This window comes from Cydia amplana, chromosome 7 (genome assembly GCF_948474715.1).
Source record: "Cydia amplana chromosome 7, ilCydAmpl1.1, whole genome shotgun sequence".
In the NCBI taxonomy this organism is placed as follows: domain Eukaryota; kingdom Metazoa; phylum Arthropoda; class Insecta; order Lepidoptera; family Tortricidae; genus Cydia; species Cydia amplana.
Window position 1 is genome coordinate 1352431 of NC_086075.1, and position 20947 is coordinate 1373377.

The following is a 20947-nucleotide window of genomic DNA, read 5'->3' on the forward strand; positions in this document are numbered from 1 at the left end:
CATTATATGATTTATTCAATATTTATTCGTGATACCATCGCGCACACCGTTAACTGACAGTTCGTAAACCTTATTACAAAAGGCATAAGGTCCACCGATGGACAGTTGAGAGTGTTGCCGTTTGTACAATATTTTAGCCTTGAGTGTTTGTAATAAGTTTTAAAACTGATGGATTTAAAAATAGATAGATAGATCGATATAATTTGTTTACAACAATACAATATTTGACAAAGTAAAATTCCACAGTTTAATCAGTTACGTTGCACGAAGCAGTTACGTTGTTACTAAAATAAAAATAAACATGAAACGTGATTCTATTAAAGTTAAGTGTGTTGTCAACTAATTATAGTAATTATATAAACAGAAAAAAGTCAAATAAAGAATAGATTAATTATAAACTTTTATAGATTATAATGCACTAAAGTAATTTTTTTTATTTGGTAGACTAAAATGACATTTCATAGTATGAAATGACACATGATGTTCATACTATGAAATGTCATTTTAGTCTACCGAATATAAAAATAGACTCTAAGATAAATTAGGGTGGATTCAAGACCTATAGACCTAACAAACCACCACCACTACCACCGCCAACAGTATTAGGCAATACATTTGCAACAACAGCATCCTGTCCAAGCAGACTCACGGTCGCACCTAATACGGAACCCAATCCACCTGTACCACCTCCACTACCACTTGTACCACCTCCACTACCACCTGTACCACCGCCGCTACCACCTGTATTACCGCCGCTACCTGTACTACCTCCAGTAACGCCCCCAAGAAGACCAGGCACTAATCCCCCGCCGCCAGAACCCCCAGTAACGCCCTCAACGACTCCAGGCAATAATCCCCCCCCACCAGAGCCTCCAGTAACCCCTCCCAGGACTCCAGGCAATAATCCCCCCCCACCAGAGCCTCCAGTAACCCCTCCGAGGACTCCAGGCAATAATCCCCCTCCACCAGAGCCTCCAGTAACCCCTCCCAGGACTCCAGACAATAATCCGCCATTACCAGAACCCCCTGTACCGAGCAGACTAGGCAACACATCAGCGGTCAGCAATGGCTGGCCAAGTAGACTCAAATCTAAACTTAACAGTGATTCTAACGTAAGAGTGCCATTACCGCCACCACCTAGTAGCGGTAACACGTTGAGATTGAGCAGGTCCTGATTGAGCAATGATATGTCTATACCTAATAGAGATGCTAACGTACCACCATTACCGCCATTGCCACCTGTACCACCACCGGTACCTCCATTACCACCGTTACCGCCGGTACCACCTCCACTACCACCTGTACCACCTCCACTACCACCGGTATTTCCCTTCCCACAATAATGTATAGTAGTATAAATCAGTGCGTTCGTCAGTTTGTTAACCACTTCGCCGAGAGCACACTCGGGGCTTTTCTCCGGTTTGCTGGGGGCGTATGAGTAAGGGGGCGGTGGGGCGTAGTACGATGGGGGCCCCTCGTACACTTTGCGGGGCACGAAACGGCCCCATGTCACCTGCGTATAGAAAAAACGATACATAAACAAGTTAGCCGGCCTTATCGTTAACAAGCGATCCCTTCCAGACTGCCCTTTGTTAAAATTCATTACAGATAAAATAATGATTATTAAATTTATTTACGCAAATGTCAAAAGTTTACATTGATTAATTTACAAAACTAATACAATTCTAAGGCCTAATATTTAACTATACGATTGTACAAAAAATATTCATTAATTATTATTAAAATAATTAACTTCCATCCATATTAAGGGAGTAGAAGAAAATACATAGTTCTTTTAGCCCAAGTAAAAATCGATTAATTAACCAAACACATATATTTCGTATACAAATGAATGAAGGCAGAAATTCCAAAATTATAAAAAGCGGTATATGAAATTTATATTAAAACTTGGTTCATACGAACACTTGTTGTAAAAAGTTGTTTGTGAGACCTTATTTTACACATAGTTATAATGAATTGTAAATTAAAATTATTAAGAAGCTAAAAAATGGACTTACCCCGCACAAGGATGCTATTGAAGCCAAGAAAAGAAGTCTAAAATAGACCATTGTTACGAACTAGGCTACCACTCCATTCATGTGCACTTTTATACACAATTTAAACAACATTGCTTCACACACCTGTCTTATTATGGTCTAGTACAGTTAACTGCATAAGTATCTATATTTGTAGAAACCTTATGGCTATGAAAATAAAGTATACAATTCTAAGCATGTTTTTGTTGTCAACTGTACGCTGATAGATAGTAAACACGACCCGAAGAAGAAATTTCATAAACGCATAGATTACGCACTTTTAATAGATATTTGTTTATGTATCTAGGCGTAAGGAAATAACAAAAAGTCACGTACAGTTGATTAGAATATGTGTCAATAGGTGAATAGGTTAGTTTCATAGTTAAATTAATTTGTTTCATAGCAATGTGAACTAACGAACTAATTTACATGCACTTTAACTGGTTTTAGAATTTATAAGATTAGAAATATTTGATGTAATTTTAATTTCGTTTTTAGTGATCCGAAAATGATGCGATAAAACTTTAACCAAACTATTTAATAACAATGTCAAAATATTGGAGTATCAAATATTCCAATAAAACTATAGTAAACAATAATTTAATAAACGAACACAGTACACTTTCCATAATTAAGTATACAGAGGTACTACAATACAAATACTAAACTAAATTAATAACTAGCTTAAATCTACAATAGACCCTTGAGGCATTGTACCAAGGATGCTGGCGGCATTTCATCGCTGTATCGCAATGATGATACGTTGTGCGAGGAAGCCGCCAGCTCTTCGGTCACCAGTTACATTAAACTGTACAAAATTCGAATAGAATGCAAATAGTTTACGTCGAAGGTATTCTAAAATATCCTTAGGTAAAGTGTCATTCTATGGAACTTGCTAACTATGTAAACAAACCGCCATATTGATATTGTCAAAAAATATGAATGTCACTAGGACTTTTGTTTATATATAGTTAGCAAGTTTCATAGAATGACACTTTAACAAGGTTTTTTTGCTAAAAACATTAGCTACAACTTAGAAAATATATATCTACATCACTACATAGTATAAAACAAAGTCGGTTCCCGCTGTCTGTCCCTATGTATGCTTAGATCATTAAAACTACGCAACGGATTTTGATGCGGTTTTTTTTAATAGATAGAGTGATTCAAGAGGAAGGTTTATGTATAATTCGTTAACCCGTGCCGGGGCGGGTCGCTAGTATACAATAACTTTACAATTTTGATACCTAAAAATTTACATTTTTCTTTTTTTTTAAGATCTGGACGATATTCTTCGGCGGGCGCTACATCATCCTCCTCATGGGCCTCTTCTCGATGTACACCGGCCTCATCTACAACGACATATTCTCCAAGAGCCTCAACATCTTCGGCTCGGCCTGGCGCAACAACTATAACAACTCGACGCTGTCAACAACCGCCATGTTGCAACTCAATCCGGACTCGTGGGACTACCTTCAGACCCCGTACCCGTTCGGAATTGATCCCGTGTGGCAGGTAATCTTTACAGCAACTTGAAGATAAATAAAATCAAAGATACATACGGACATATTCTCCAAAAGTCTGAACATCTTCGGCTCGGTGTGGCGCAACAACTGTAACAATTCGACGCTGTCAACAACCGCCATGTTGCAACTCAATCCGGACTCGTGGGACTACGTTATGAGACCCCGTACCCGTTCGGAATTGATCCCGTGTGGCAGGTAATATTTACAGCAACTTGAAGAGAAATAAAATCAAAGATACATACGGATATATTCTCGAAAAGTCTGAACATCTTCGGCTCGGTGTGGCGCAACAACTGTAACAACTCGACGCTGTCAACAACCGCCATGTTGCAACTCAATCCGGACTCGTGGGACTACCTTCAGACCCCGTACCCGTTCGGAATTGATCCCGTGTGGCAGGTAATCTTTACAGCAACTTGAAGAGAAATAAAATCAAAGATACATACGGACATATTCTCCAAAAGTCTGGACATCTTCGGCTCGGCCTGGCGCAACAACTGTAACAATTCGACGCTGTCAACAACCGCCATGTTGCAACTCAATCCGGACTCGTGGGACTACCTTCAGACCCCGCACCCGTTCGGAATTGATCCCGTGTGGCAGGTAAGTCGCAACTTTTCGAAGTGAAACACATCACAGATACACAGGGATACATTCTCGAAGTCTCGACATCTTTTATAGGCGCAATAGCTACTAATATGGTATCATCTTGGGTCGTCCCATTCGTTTTTCGTCAAGTTCTTAAATTAGTCCTATTCTGCTTTCGTCACTCATTCTACATTGAAAGCCACTGACGATTGTGACGAATGTAGAATGGGTGACGAAAGCAGAATAGGACTAATTTAAGAACTTGACGAAAAACGAATGGGACGACCCAAGATGATACCACTAATATGTGGTCGCTTATATTGATCGGAAAGATGGTGCAATTCTCATAAGCAAATATTCAAATAAGTTATGCTATAAGGGGTCCACTGATTAACAGTCCTGTCATCGGCCTGTCAGTTAGAACAAAAAGTTGACAGTTCCGAACAACTGACAGGCCGATATCGTCCGGCGGACTGGTAATCAGTGGGCCCCTTTAGGGTTAGAACGCACTGCGATTAATTTCTTGCGGTTTCAGAACTCCAAAAAGTGTAACGTAGTGTAAGCGCGAGCACTTGCAAGGTTGAAACTGCAAGATATCTAATACCTTTAAATGAGCAATTCTTGTTTATTTATTTATTTATTTATATATATATATTTCGGGGATCTCGGAAAGGGCTCTAACGATTTCGATGAAATTTGGTATATAGGGGTTTTCGAGGGCGAAAAATCGATCTAGCTAGGTCTTATCTCTGGGAAAACGCGCATTTCCGAGTTATTACATGTTTTCCGAGCGAAACGAGCACCCAGATATTTAGACTTAAACCGCAAGAAATTAGGCTGTAGATGTAGGTATAGTTTGTAGCTTTCTAATAGACCCCGAAGGCTAATCCTATTGTCTATTGTTAAGAAAAACCGCTCGTGCCACGTGCCACAACCACCTGCATAAAAAATCGGCACTTCGGTTACTGAGTGCCGGCGAGTCGGACGCTACAGAACCAGTCTAAAATGTGTCATCGAGATGCGTAACAAAGGCGCGTTATCGGAGAGCGCACCTACACTGGTTTTTTGAGCGTTGGACTAGCCCGCGCTCAGGTGCCAAATAGAATAATTAGGACCCTTTTTTGCAGGTAAGTAGCACGTGCGGTTTTACTGAAAAATAGACAATAGGATAAGCCTTCGGGGTCTACTAGAAAGCTACAAACTATACATCTGTGGTCTGTGGGGCACACATTAAATGTTTGTAGCAAGTCGGTAGTATTCATGCATTTTTGTTGGCAGCTCGCCGAAGCCAACAAGATCATCTTCATGAACGCCTACAAGATGAAAATCTCCATCATCATCGGTGTCTTCCACATGTTATTCGGTGTCTGCATGTCGCTCTGGAACCATCTGTGAGTACTATTAGTACCTAGTTCGCACCGAACAGAGACCTAATGATACATATCAACCTTCCGACATTCGAAGTTGCAAAAACAAACAATGTATACGGACAGAGAGTGTGGAAATGCGTCTTACCGAGCACCTTGAATAGATTTTCATTGGAACTATTAAAACTTATAGAAGGACGGACGAGTAAACAAGCTAGAAATATTATTAAAAAATACCTACTTAAAATGAGAGGGCAGTGCACCGAAATCACTTAATTACGGCCTTGTCTATTATGTACCTAACCATTAAAAATGAATTTGTAAATAATTTAAGACTCCTTAACTCAAAAATCTTTTTAAGTTAAGATTAGTAGTTAAGTTTAGTAAGTAATACAATGTCTTTTTACTGAAATAAACAGTTTAAATATTAATTTTTTTTTTAATATTAATAATGTGAGCCTATATACGTCCCACTGCTGGGCACAGGCCTCCTCTCATGCGCGAGAGGGCTTGGGCTATAGTCCCCACGCTAGCCCAATGCGGATTGGCGACTTCGCATACACCTTTGAATTTCTTCGCAGATGTATGCAGGTTTCCTCACGATGTTTTCCTTCACCGAAAAGCTAGTGGTAAATATCAAATGATATTTCGTACATAAGTTCCGAAAAACTCATTGGTACGAGCCAGGATTTGAACCCGCGACCTCCAGATTGAAAGTCGGACGTCATATCCACTCGGCCACCACCGCTTCAGTGATACATATTACATACATACATTTTAAACCTAGTTGGGTACCCAGCCTCGAAACCAATCTGATCAACTTCCAAGTCGAAATTATATAAAATTCGAAACTATCAAATATCTTGTTATTTCGTCTAAGTCGTTAAAGTTCGTTGATCCGTCACTTTACTATTTGACTAAAACAAAGCCGGTGTCTGTTACCTATTCTCGCTTGACTGTACCTATGTACAGAATTCGGTATTTAGATAGTTTGAACCTCAAGAAGGATTCGTCACAGAAATCATAATCAGAAGCTTATTTCCAGGGGTCGGACAAAAAGTGCGGATGACGTAAAAATGACGTAATCTTGCACACAGGATGATGTTTGAGTTTGTGTTTAAACTTCCGTGTGACATGTAGTAACAAAGTAGTATTAATGAAGTAACAAAATAATCGTAAATAAATCCATAGAATTAATAATACAGGTGGTAGGGTGATGTAGTGAATAAAATAAATTTCACGAAACTTGTTACCATAAGGTATAATTATTTGAAATTAGTTAGAACACTTCGAACAAGTCTGTGGGATCCTCAGATAAATAGGTTTAATAGTCAAAAGTGGGAACAGTAGGTAAGATTAGTAAAAATAAAAAAAGATAATTTGATGTTATTATACTTTTATAGCTAAATTTTAGCTAAATATAATCGTGAAGATACAATAGCTAAACAATAACGAAGTCAATTTATTGTTCATCTGATTGACAATGTGTCAGTCAAAAACGTACTTACTCATTTCAAGTGGCTATATCGATTAATAAAGAGGTTGATAAATGATAAGTGATAATTGTTTATGAAAATCAAAAATACTATAGTGCGTCAAGCAAATCTTGTCAGTAGCAATGTACTGCAAATTAAACTAGGGTAACACTCAAAGAGCAGAATTGCGCTAAAAAAAGCAGCAATGTACATCGAACCAAACCGTGTTTATTTTTCCGCCCTTCATACGTCAGTTCGAGAGAATTATCATAACCTCAAATTTTAGTAATGTTTACCGTCAACGAGCATGATTGTACATTGTAGGCACCTTAGCTTTGCTTCAGGTCATGCATAATCTTGGTATTTAATGGTGACAGCAGAAATTTCTCTTGAAATAGAAACGATTCAGAATGTAAACAATAAGATGATGGCTGTCATTCACGATCCACATTCCACAGATAACACACACATGACACGCGATTTTGGAATTATTCGAACACAGTGTTGCTAACCCGCGATTTTTCAAATTTGCCGGCTTTTATTACTGACAAGATTTGGTTGATCCAGTATATTTGAAATCATCCTTTAAGTGGTTTGATGTCATCCGCACTTTTTGTCCGACCCCTGCTTATTTCTAACATATATTTGATTGTGACCAGGTACTTCAAGCGGCGCACGAGCGTGTACGTGGAGTTTCTGCCCCAAATCGTGTTCCTAGTGCTGCTGTTCTTCTACATGGTGCTGCTCATGTTCATCAAGTGGACCAGCTATGGCTCCACGCCCCCGTTCTTCGGCGACCCAAGTCAGTACCACAGTATGGACACTCCCTGCCTCCCGTTGAAAGTGCCGCCCACCCGCTCTCGGATAAGATAAGATAAAGATAAAAGTGCCGCCCGCCCGCTCTCGGTTAAGATAAGATAAGATAAAGATAAAAGTGCCGCCCGCCCGCTCTCGGTTAAGATAAGATAAAGATAAAAGATAGTTTATTCAAGTGCCTCCCGTTGAAAGTGCCGCCCACCCGCTCTCGGTTAAGATAAGATAAAGATAAAAGTGCCGCCCGCCCGCTCTCGGTTAAGATAAGATAAGATAAAGATAAAAGTGCCTCCCGCCCGCTCTCGGTCAAGATAAGATAAGATAAAGATAAAAGATAGTTTATTCAAGTAGGCATAATTACAATGCGCTTATGAACGTCAAATAAAGCTAGCCGGCTCCAACCCTACACCTCTGCCCCGAGAAGATTTCAATCCCCCCTCAATTGGAGGAGGGTATCCCAATATGGGACCGGCAACAAACTCGGCGGGACACATCTTTTCAAAAATAATTACATCTTCTAATTAACATGCATTACGAGAAAATAAGGGAAAAAATAAAATTTAAATTACTATAGAATTCATGCAATTATACACATAAGGTGTAATAGAAATTTGATTTAGAAAATATACATATGTACATGGAATCATACAAATTCGTTGTTACCTCACAGTTACCCTACAACACAGACAATCCAACCTCTAGACATAGCATAGTCGCGCTACCCCCTCTGCCACACATACGGTAGCGTTACTCCATCTTCGAGTCAATCCCGTGCCGTGATTGGTCCGTGTCTTTGAACGGACCAATCACGGCACGGGATTCGCTCACCTCTTCCCCCCGCACCCCCGTATTTTTGGCAGCATCGGTTTCATGAAAGAATTGGCCTAAGCTCAGTCTAGAGGTTGGATTGTCAGTGCCCTACAATGTCTTATCTCACTCACACAGGCATGGTACGCTTTCACCTACACGAGCTTAGGCTGTGTGCGTACGAACGCGCTTGTTTCATACTTTTTTTTTTTTTTTTCAATTTATTTGGGACAAAAAACAGTAACACACAGGGTTAAGACACAGAAATAGAATACAAAGGGTAATAAAGTGTGAGCCCAACAACATCGTCCACAGATTACTAGATTACCTACTGATAAATCTAAAATATAGCGCTAGGTAACAACATAAAGCTAAAAGTAACAAAGCTACGATTACAAAATAGGTTTGTGAATACAGTAACAAATTCATATTAGCAGGAGTAGTCTATACAATGTAACGAGCGAGTAAAAACAGTTAAAACAGCATGGCCCATCGGAGCGACATTTTAATTATGTTTTGTTTGAAGCAACTGAATCAAATTATTTTATCGCCAGTGTCCGAGGTGTGGTACCAGTTCATCAGGTCGACGAGGAAGACCCGACTTTTTACCGCTAAAAATGTTGTTTGGTCTAATCTTTCCATCCAAAGTCATGAATAGAAAAGGTTATAATTGAAATACAGTCAGCGGCAGAAGATGCTAAGCGGGCAAGGTGTTCAAAATGAGCTTGACGCGACTTAATTGTTAAGAGAATAAGAGCGTGTCAAGGTAATTTTGAACACCTCGACCGATTACGCTTAGCAACTTCTGCTGCTAACTGTACCATTAAATAACCAAGCCTCGCAATTGAAGTGACAAGCAGTGTGTATGATACAAGTATAAATAACCATTTTATTCTGCTCTCACATCGGTCCTCATCCAGCGCCTCGTCCGCCAAATTGGCTGCCTCAAAATATTATTTTACAGTACATATGGGGCTACTTTTCCGCACTAGTGCGTAAAATATCACTTTCCTGCGTATGTCGAAACTTTAAAGTGCCATATGTACTGTAAAACGTTGTTCGATACACGTGCGAATAGGTAATTCGCACTTGTATATCATAATCAAGCTTTTCAATCTCGTACCTTCCTTAGGCAACTCAGCAAGCTTCGTTGCCTAAATACGGTACTCGACTGAAAAGCTCTCCATTATATCACGATTGTATAAAATACTATTTACAGCACATCTGGTGCTACATTACGACACCGGTGCTATAATAAGCACATTACGTTACTGCGTCGAAAATTTAAAAGGCCATATGTACTGTAAAACGTTGTACTATACACGGGTGAATAGGTAATTCGCAACTCGTGTTTTATAATTCGCCACTCGTTCACTTGTATCGCACTATTATTTTTTATTTATTTGGAAATTTAATTCAGGCAACAAGGCCCATATTACAAATACCTTACAGACTAACATACATATGTATTTTATAAACTTAAAACTAAACACTAGCTATTTAGTCGATAAAACGGCGTGGCTCCGTTGCATCGGCTGCTCCTGTGTCGGATTCGGCAGTTTGCCCCGGAACCTCCGAAACACGACACCCTTCGGCCAGAAGGCCGATTATATTCGCAATATATAATTTATTAATCTGTACACGTTTTCCTACAGAGTACGTGACGACCAGCGCATTCTGTGCACCCTCGATCCTGATCACGTTCATCAACATGATGCTGTTCAAACAAGACGCCAACGACCCCTCGCGGGAGATGTGCGCCGAAAACATGACCATGTTTGCCGGCCAACTGGGCATACAGAAGGTAAGACAGACAGACACCAGCCTAAACCATCAACATGATCAAACAAGACGCCAACGACCCCTCGCGGGAGATGTGCGCCGAAAACATGACCATGTTTGCCGGCCAACTGGGCATACAGAAGGTAAGACAGACAGACACCAGCCTAAACCATCAACATGATCAAACAAGACGCCAACGACCCCTCGCGGGAGATGTGCGCCGAAAACATGACCATGTTTGCCGGCCAACTGGGCATACAGAAGGTAAGACAGACAGACACCAGCCTAAACCATCAACATGATCAAACAAGACGCCAACGACCCCTCGCGGGAGATGTGCGCCGAAAACATGACCATGTTTGCCGGCCAACTGGGCATACAGAAGGTAAGACAGACAGGCACCAGCCTAAACCATCAACATGATCAAACAAGACGCCAACGACCCCTCGCGGGAGATGTGCGCCGAAAACATGACCATGTTTGCCGGCCAACTGGGCATACAGAAGGTAAGACAGACAGACACCAGCCTAAACCATCAACATGATCAAACAAGACGCCAACGACCCCTCGCGGGAGATGTGCGCCGAAAACATGACCATGTTTGCCGGCCAACTGGGCATACAGAAGGTAAGACAGACAGACACCAGCCTAAACCATCAACATGATCAAACAAGACGCCAACGACCCCTCGCGGGAGATGTGCGCCGAAAACATGACCATGTTTGCCGGGCAACTGGGCATACAGAAGGTAAGACAGACAGACAGCAGCCTAAACCATCAACATGTTCAAACAAGACGCCAACGACCCCTCGCGGGAGATGTGCGCCGAAAACATGACCATGTTTGCCGGGCATCTGGGCATACAGAAGGTAAGACAGACAGACAGCAGCCTAAACCATCAACATGATCAAACAAGACGCTAACAAGCCTAAACAAGGTGTGTGTTGCTGTCTTAGAAATATGGGCCGGAGCAGTGTTGGCAAAAAATCAATTCGAATTGACGATTGAGGATTGACCGATCAATTCGAATTAACGATTAGTAATCGTCAATCTTCAATCAGTAGATTTAGAATTAGTTTCGTCAATCGTCAATTCGAATTGATCGGTCAATCCTCAATCGTCAATTCGAATTGATTTTTTGCCAACACTGCTTCGGCCCATTTAATTTTAAGAACCCTTATTATGTACCTGTTGCACAATAGTATTTTATACAATCGTGATATAACCGAAAGTTTGCTGAGTGAGTGGCCTTATTGGGTACGAGATTAAAAAAAACCGGCCAAGTGCGAGTCGGACTCGCGCACGGAGGGTTCCGCACCATCAACAAAAAATAGAGCAAAACAAGCAAAAAAACGGTCACCCATCCAAGTACTGACCCCGCCCGACGTTGCTTAACTTTGGTCAAAAATCACGTTTGTTGTATGGGAGCCCCACTGAAATCTTTATTTTATTCTGTTTTTAGTATTTGTTGTTATAGCGGCAACAGAAATACATCATCTGTGAAAATGTGTCATCATGTCTGGTGACAGACGGACGGGCGGACGGACGGACAGCGGAGTCTTAGTAATAGGGTCCCGTTTTTACCCTTTGGGTACGGAACCCTAAAAAACGGCATTTGATTCGATTTACTACTGTAACTCTACCTAACATCATTAGGAAAATGTTTGGTTTCCAACAGTGGGTGTAGCTACGCGCCTACGCCTACGCCTACGCGCTAATGGACTAATTATTCGTAATTCTTATTACCACCAAAATCAGTTCAGTCAGTGTTGCCTTTAGTACAAACGGCAACACTCTTAACTGTCCATCGGTGGACCTTATGCCTTTTGTAATAAGGTTTACGAACTGTCAGTTAACAGGGCGATGGTATAGTTTGTAGCTTTCTAGTAGACCCCGAAGGCTTATCCTATTGTCTATTGTTCAGTAAAACCGCACGTGCTACTTACCTGCAAAAAAGGGTCCTAATTGTTCTATTTGGCACCTGAGCGCGGGCTAGTCCAACGCTCAAAAAACCAGTGTAGGTACGCTCTCCGATAACGCGCCTTTGTTACGCATCTCGATGACACATTTTAGACTGGTTCTGTAGCGTTCGACTCGCCGGCACTCAGTATAGTTTGTAGCTTTCTAATAGACCCCGAAGGCTAATCCTATTGTCTATTGTTAAGAAAAACCGCTCGTGCCACGTGCCACAACCACCTGCATAAAAAATCAGTACTTCGGTTACTGAGTGCCGGCGAGTCGAACGCTACAGAACCAGTCTAGTTTCATCATGTTAATATTTGATATGTTAGCATAAAACGTGCTTAAAAACCTAAATAGGTCGGACCCAAAAACCAAACGTATTGAAAAGTGCTATGGCTTAATATCTCTGCAACTACATAATTATTTCCCATTAGTTGGCTTTTGGCCTTCGCAATTAAGATACTCAGGGAAGCTGCAGAAAGCATGCACCTTTCTTACGTTCCGAGCCTTCGGCCCTACGCGAAGCTCGGCCTTCGGCCTTTGCAATTAAGAATCTTGGGGAAGCAACAGAAAACGTGCACCTTTCTTACGCTCTGGGCCTTCTGCCCTACGCGAAGGTCGGCCTTCGGCCTTCGTAATTAAGAAACTTGAAAAAGCTGCAGAAAGCGTGCACCATTCTTAGGCTCCGGGCCTTCGGCCCTACGCGAAGCTCGGCCTTCGGCCTTCGCAATTAAGATACTTCGAGCTGCAGAAAGCGTGCACCTTTCTTACGCTCCGGGCCTTCGGCCCTAAGCAAAGCTCGGCCTTCGGCCGTCGCAATTAAGATTCTTGGGGAAGCTACAGAAAGCGTGCACCTTTCTTACGCTCCGGGCCTTCGGCCCTACGCGAAGCTCGGCCTTCGGCCTTCGCAATTAAGATACTTCGAGCTGCAGAAAGCGTGCACCTTTCTTACGCTCCGGGCCTTCGGCCCTATGCGAAGCTCGGCATTCGGCCTTCGCAATTAAGATTCTTGGGGAAGCTGCAAAAAACGTGCACCTTTCTTACGCTCCGGGCCTTCGGCCCTACGCGAACCTTCGGCCTTCGCAATGAAAATACTTGGGGAAGCTGCAGAAAGCATGCACCTCTCTTACGCTCCGAGCCTTCGGCCCTACGCGAAGCTCGGCCTTCGGTATTTACAATTAAGAAACTTGGGGAAACTGCAAAAAGCGTGCACCTTTTTTACGCTTCGGGCCTTCGGCCCTACGCGGAGCACGGCCTTCGGCCTTCGCAATTAAGATACTTGGGGAATTTACAGGAAGCACGCACCTTCCTTACGCTTCGGAGCGTCGACCCTATGCGGAGTTCGGCCTTCGGCTTTCGTTACTAAAATACTCGTGGAAGTTGCAGGAAGAGCCCATCTGTCTTAAGCTCCCAGTCTTTGCTTCTCGTAAAATATTGTTTCACAACAGTAGCACGTGTGCTCCGGGATTTGCAAAATTTTCGTGCAAAATTAAAATCATCATCAAAGACCTGCCTTCTACAGTCATGATAATAGTGTCTTCTATTCAAAGTCTCAAGTTAAATCTTCTAATAAACAGCACAATATGTTTATTCAGAGTACCTGAGCATTTCTCAAATAATTTGTACATTTCGATCACATCTTAGATTTCTATAAATATTGGTATGCTGGTAAAGTACATGAAGCTGAACAGTTTCCACCATATTTCCCAAAATGTCCAAGAAAGTTTGTATGAAACATTCCTTTTTTGTTACCAAATGTTTAAGGAAATCTAGTCAATCGTTCAAACCGTTCCTTTCGTATTTGACACTTTCGCAATTGAAAATAACGTAAGCGCCACGTATGACGTTGTCGTATATAGCTGCAAAGAGAAATGTCATTAGCGCGATGTAGAACATTTCGTATTTTCTCTCCAACGATACAATTAAACATATAACTTATATATATTCGTATGATCGCCTTAAAAAATCCTTTCTTTTAATATCCCATTCAATAGATTTAGACAATTCATTTATCTTTGCGTTATACTTATATTTTGTAAAATCTTGTCCTACCAAATGAATAGTTTAAACCATATTTTGTGTACAGTTTTAGAATCGTCTTTCAAAATCCTTTATTTTAATACCCAACTCGATAGGTTTATTGGTTTTATTTTTGTTTCGGTTGCACAATTTGCAGTGCATAATCCGCCATATTGGTTTTGTGATGACGTCACATAGCCTATGTTACTCGGGACGACGTAAGGATTCCAATGATATCTCAAACACCTAAATCGGTTCAGGCACTTAGCTGTTACGGTGTAACAAAGAAACTTACATACCCACATACAAACATGAACCCTGAAAACAATACACTCTTTTTTTGGGGCAGTCGTGTAAAAACAAAGTAGCTTCCCTCTGTCTGTATGCTTAGATCTTTAAAACTACGCAACGGATTTTGATGCGGTTTTTTTTAATAGATATAGTGATTCAAGAGGAAGGTTTATGTGTAGTTTGTTAACCCGTGCGAAGTCAGGGCGGGTCGCTAGAGTAATATTTGTTATTTCTTGCAGTTCTTCGTGGTGGTGGCGCTGCTGTGCGTGCCCGTCATGTTGCTCGGGAAACCGTACTTCATCATGCAAGAGCAGAAGAAACGCGCTGTGAGTACACTCGTCTCTTTCACTCTTACCATGGCATGTTGCAAATGTATGACAAATTGTCAAAAAAAAAATGGAGGGATTAAACTAAAATTAAAAATGATTTCGGTTTTTACGCTTTCACTTGGATAGATGGAGGTGAGTTTTTGAGAGTATATAAGAACCTAATTAATGTAAAATGTTATAGTAAAATAATTCGACATAAAACTATTTATATGAACTTCTAAAACATGCGTGAAAATGGGTCATTCTACTTTTTCGTGACCATTAAACTATTGCCAGAAAAAAGTATGATAGATATTGAATTCGTGTGTAAAAATTGTATTCCCAAATTGTACCTGAACCAAATCGTAGGATTTTTTTTACCAAAATTCATATATTAAGTAATACTTATTGACTAACGCAAAAAGATGGGAACGCAGTGGTAAAATAAATATTTTCATACATAACCGGGAGTAAACCGAGGACCACTGAGTTACTGTGATTTAAGAACGTTTACAGTAGTTATTTATCGAACAAAGCTATCGGGATCCCTAATTATTTTATATCATTTTCAGGTTGCATTTCCACATAATATATATGTTCGCGATAAACTCAAAAACTACTCAACGGATTTTCATGCGGTTTTCACATATCGATAGAGTGATTGTTGAGGAAGGTTTAGGTGCATAATTTATTAACGGTTTACCCGAAGCCGGGGCGGGTCGCCAGTATATCTCTAAGTAGGAGGTTGTTGCAGCGCGCCGGTCACGTGAGCATCGAGGCCGGGGCCGGGGCCGGGGCCGGGGCCGGGGCCGGGGAGAACGGCGCGGCGGGCGGCGCGCTCGTGCCCGCACCCGGCCACCACGACGAGGACATCACCGAGGTCTTCATACACCAGGTATTATAGCGCGCCGGGCACGTGAGCATCGAGGCCGGGGCCGGGGCCGGGGCCGGGGAGAACGGCGCGGCGGGCGGCGCGCCCGTGCCCGCACCCGGACACCACGACGAGGACATCACCGAGGTCTTCATACACCAGGTATTATAGCGCGCCGGGCACGTGAGCATCGAGGCCGGGGCCGGGGCCGGGGCCGGGGAGAACGGCGCGGCGGGCGGCGCGCCCGTGCCCGCACCCGGACACCACGACGAGGACATCACCGAGGTCTTCATACACCAGGTATTATAGCGCGCCGGTCACGTGAGCATCGAGGCCGGGGCCGGGGCCGGGGCCGGGGAGAACGGCGCGGCGGGCGGCGCGCCCGTGCCCGCACCCGGACACCACGACGAGGACATCACCGAGGTCTTCATACACCAGGTATTATAGCGCGCCGGTCACGTGAGCATCGAGGCCGGGGCCGGGGCCGGGGCCGGGGAGAACGGCGCGGCGGGCGGCGCGCCCGTGCCCGCACCCGGACACCACGACGAGGACATCACCGAGGTCTTCATACACCAGGTATTATAGCGCGCCGGTCACGTGAGCATCGAGGCCGGGGCCGGGGCCGGGGCCGGGGAGAACGGCGCGGCGGGCGGCGCGCCCGTGCCCGCACCCGGACACCACGACGAGGACATCACCGAGGTCTTCATACACCAGGTATTATAGCGCGCCGGGCACGTGAGCATCGAGGCCGGAGCCGGGGCCGGGGCCGGGGCCGGGGCTGGGGCGGGGCCGGGGCCGGGCGGCGCGCTCGTGCCCGCACCCGGCCACCACGACGAGGACATCACCGAGGTCTTCATACACCAGGTATTATAGCGCGCCGGGCACGTGAGCATCGAGGCCGGGGCCGGGGCCGGGGCCGGGGCCGGGGCTGGGGCGGGGCCGGGGCCGGGCGGCGCGCTCGTGCCCGCACCCGGCCACCACGACGAGGACATCACCGAGGTCTTCATACACCAGGTATTATAGCGCGCCGGTCACGTGAGCATCGAGGCCGGGGCCGGGGCCGGGGCCGGGGCCGGGGCCGGGGCCGGGGCGGGGCCGGGGCCGGGCGGCGCGCTCGTGCCCGCACCCGGCCACCACGACGAGGACATCACCGAGGTCTTCATACACCAGGTAATCTAAACAAACCTACTAGTATTAGCTTGAGAGGAACTTTCGGGGGAGGTGTAATGTGGTGAATGTCCACTTTTAGTGTTTAGCAGTAACGCTTTGGTTTACTGCGACATAAACGCATATTGCTTGTGTCAGCGCAACCTAACGTGTATAGAACAATAGGCATTTAGAGAATAAACGTTCTGAATGTTTTTATACTAGCACACATAAGGTGTTTGACTTCTACTCCCATCACCTGCTCGAAACCAACAGGCACTATCTTGTTATCTGATGGCGACCCAGACCAGTAAACCAAAGTAATAATGAAAAAAAAAGTAGTGTGTAATGTGGTGAATGTCCACTTTTAGTGTTTAGCAGTAACGCTTTGGTTTCACACACCTTATGTGTGCTAGTATAAAAACATTCAGAACGTTTATTCTCTAAATGCCTATTGTTTTATACACGTTAGGTTGCGCTGACACAAGCAATATGCGTTTATGTCGCAGTAAACCAAAGCGTTACTGCTAAACACTAAAAGTGGACATTCACCACATTACAAGCTATTAACAATCTAAATAAGAGCCTCGGTAGAGAGTACCATTTTGTACCATTTGGAGTTGACACTCTAGGTCCATGGGGTCCCAGCGCGCATAAGTTGTTCGCAGAAATCGCGAAGCGTCTGGTTGACGTAACTGGTGACCGAAGAGCTGGCGGCTACCTCGCACAACGTATCAGCATTGCGATACAGCGAGGAAATGTCGCCAGCATCCTTGGTACAATGCCTCAAGGGCCTATTTTAGATTTAAGCTAGTTTTTAATTTCTTTTAGTAATACACTGTATATATCTTGTTTGTAAATAAATGATTAAAAAAAAAACAATCTAAAATAAATATAGATTATCTGGGTGACCGAGCGAACATATAATAACTCGGAAATGCGCGTTTTCCTAGAGATAAGACCTAGCTAGATCGATTTTTCGCCCCCAAAAACCCCGATATAGCAAATTTCATCGAAATCGTTAGAGCCGTTTCCGAGATCCCCGAAATATATATATAAATAAATAAATAAATAAACAAGAATTGCTCGTTTAAAGGTATTAGATTAAGCTAAGTACTTCAAGCATGTAATTTGAATACTATTATAAGAAATAAACAGTTAAAAAAAAGCATCACTTCTTAATGTCATTTCATTCGCGCGCTAGTATTAGGGCTCATTTGGACAGCGCGCGAACTCGCATGCGATTTTAGTTACATTGCGGACCGTTGAAATTACAACGATTCAGCCGACCGATCGAATAACGCAATGTAATGAAACTCGCATGCGAGTTTCGCACCGTCTAAATGAGCCCTTATACAGATTTTGTTACCTGCAATAATTGAGAAAGTGAATATATGTCATAGTGAGCAACTTTTATTATGGGACCGACCCCGAAAACGTGAAAAAAAATTTTTTCAATTCAATTCAATTCTTTATTCGTTCATCACAGGTACATAAATAGATTATAACTTAATATTCTAAGGAACAGCCATGATGTGCCTTTTGGCGTACGAAATAATTTCTTATTATCTAACTATATACATTTTTTTTTACATTATTTACATGGGTAATGAGATTGGCATATGCAAATATAATTTAGTGAGTCAATTCATATACTTATACAAAAAAAAACTAAAAAAATGTCAAATGTTCATGTTATAACTATGCTAGGAATTAAGTATGCTAATAGATTACAATTACAATTCATTATTTTGGCATATGTCAATATCATTAAAATAATCATCATCATTGGCCTTTGCGTCTATTCCAGACGATTTATGGACTATAGAAATAATAAGGACTTAAATTGATGTATTGGTGCCGTTTGCCATGATTGTGGTAACTTATTAAATAACTTTGGTGCCATCACCAGTACGCTTTTTTGCATCAAAGCTGTCGTAGTCCTAAATTGAGTGTTTCATACATTTCCGCTCAACTCTATAGCTGCTGTTCGATGCCACGTTGGCGCAACTACGCAGCGACGCCATTTTTCATACCGCTAACTTAACGCCAACGACTATTGCAAAGTCCTTAGATTGGCCTTCTAACTAGAATATAGAAACATGTATTTACATCTCGTTATATCTTCAGGCCATCCACACGATCGAGTATGTGCTGGGCAGCATCTCGCACACAGCCTCGTACCTCCGTCTGTGGGCCCTGTCCCTCGCCCACGCGCAGCTGGCTGAAGTGGCCTGGAACATGCTGCTCCGGAAAGGTAACTATATACTATAGGTGGCCTAGACTCCTAGACACATCTCGCACACAGCCTCGTACCTCCGTCTGTGGGCCCTGTCCCTCGCCCACGCGCAGCTGGCTGAAGTGGCCTGGAACATGCTGCTCCGGAAAGGTAACTATATACTATAGGTGGCCTAGACTCCTAGACACATCTCGCACACAGCCTCGTACCTCCGTCTGTGGGCCCTGTCCCTCGCCCACGCGCAGCTGGCTGAAGTGGCCTGGAACATGCTGCTCCGGAAAGGTAACTATATACTATAGGTGGCCTAGACTCCTAGACACATCTCGCACACAGCCTCGTACCTCCGTCTGTGGGCCTTGTCCCTCGCCCACGCGCAGCTGGCTGAAGTGGCCTGGAACATGCTGCTCCGGAAAGGTAACTATATACTATAGGTGGCCTAGACTCCTAGACACATCTCGCACACAGCCTCGTACCTCCGTCTGTGGGCCCTGTCCCTCGCCCACGCGCAGCTGGCTGAAGTGGCCTGGAACATGCTGCTCCGGAAAGGTAACTATATACTATAGGTGGCCTAGACTCCTAGACACATCTCGCACACAGCCTCGTACCTCCGTCTGTGGGCCCTGTCCCTCGCCCACGCGCAGCTGGCTGAAGTGGCCTGGAACATGCTGCTCCGGAAAGGTAACTATATACTATAGGTGGCCTAGACTCCTAGACACATCTCGCACACAGCCTCGTACCTCCGTCTGTGGGCCCTGTCCCTCGCCCACGCGCAGCTGGCTGAAGTGGCCTGGAACATGCTGCTCCGGAAAGGTAATCTAAAGAAAGTAATGAAACACACGGATGACGGTTGACAAGTAACGGGATTTTATTTGAAAGAAGACCAGATGCATAGACACATGTTATACATATTCTTAACTAGATGGCGCTAGTAACCCTATTTCAAGCTTATTTTGATATAAATAACAACACCCCCACTATATCAAAATAACAAATAAACTAATATATAACAGGTGTAAACCAGTGAAACAATTTTTTATTTTATTGTAACAGCAATTCTACAGGCAAAAACACAAGTTATTAAATATGTAACTAAATAGGTATGTAAAATGATTTATTAACAAGAAACATTAATAAAAAATCATTTCTGAACTACACCAAGTGTTTTCATAAACCTATAATGTTTCACCTCTGGTAAACCTTTTGTTAACAGGTCAGCGTGCATGTTAGCGGTTGGCAAATACTTTGTTTCCACAATATCATTATTAATTACTTCTCTAATGAAATTATATCTAACATCAATATGCTTAGAACGCTTATGTGACTGATGATTATTTGCCAGCTTCAATGCACTCTGACTGTCATTGTATACTACAATTTTATTACTAAAACCCATCAGTTCCACTTCAAGGTTTTGCAAGTAAATGGCTTCACGGCAAGCTTCTGATAAAGCCATGTACTCACTCTCACATGAGCTCAAAGCAACAGTCCTTTGCTTTTTGCTCTCCCAAGAAATAGCAGAACCAGACTTCATAAAACAAAAACCTGTATATGACCGTCTGTCAATGGCGTCACTCGCCCAATCTGCATCTACAAAACCTACCAGTTCTGCTTTTCCTTTGGAATATTTCAAACAATAGTCTTTTGTTCTCAATAAATATCTTAAAATTCTTTTAGCATAGTTCCAATGAACATGTGAATAACAGTTATTAAATTGACT

At 43.1% G+C, this 20947-nt stretch overlaps 2 protein-coding genes across 2 annotated transcripts in view; one reads left to right on the top strand and one right to left on the bottom strand.

Annotated features, from left to right (window-relative positions):
• Positions 1-20947, top strand: part of LOC134649346 (V-type proton ATPase 116 kDa subunit a 1-like) — a 65521-nt gene that overhangs the window by 35423 nt on the left and 9151 nt on the right. Inside the window, exons 11-17 of the mRNA XM_063504057.1 lie at positions 3315-3551; positions 5429-5541; positions 7652-7794; positions 10268-10416; positions 14906-15004; positions 16893-17015; positions 19122-19248. Coding sequence (XP_063360127.1) covers positions 3315-3551; positions 5429-5541; positions 7652-7794; positions 10268-10416; positions 14906-15004; positions 16893-17015; positions 19122-19248 — 991 coding nt within the window. The remainder of the gene's footprint in view (positions 1-3314; positions 3552-5428; positions 5542-7651; positions 7795-10267; positions 10417-14905; positions 15005-16892; positions 17016-19121; positions 19249-20947) is intronic.
• On the bottom strand, positions 560-2069 carry LOC134649688 (eggshell protein 1-like). The gene is made up of 3 exons (XM_063504515.1): positions 2019-2069; positions 769-1513; positions 560-720 (listed from the first exon to the last, which is right to left on the bottom strand). Exons 1-3 carry the CDS (start codon positions 2067-2069, stop codon positions 560-562), a joined length of 957 nt encoding a protein of 318 aa, XP_063360585.1.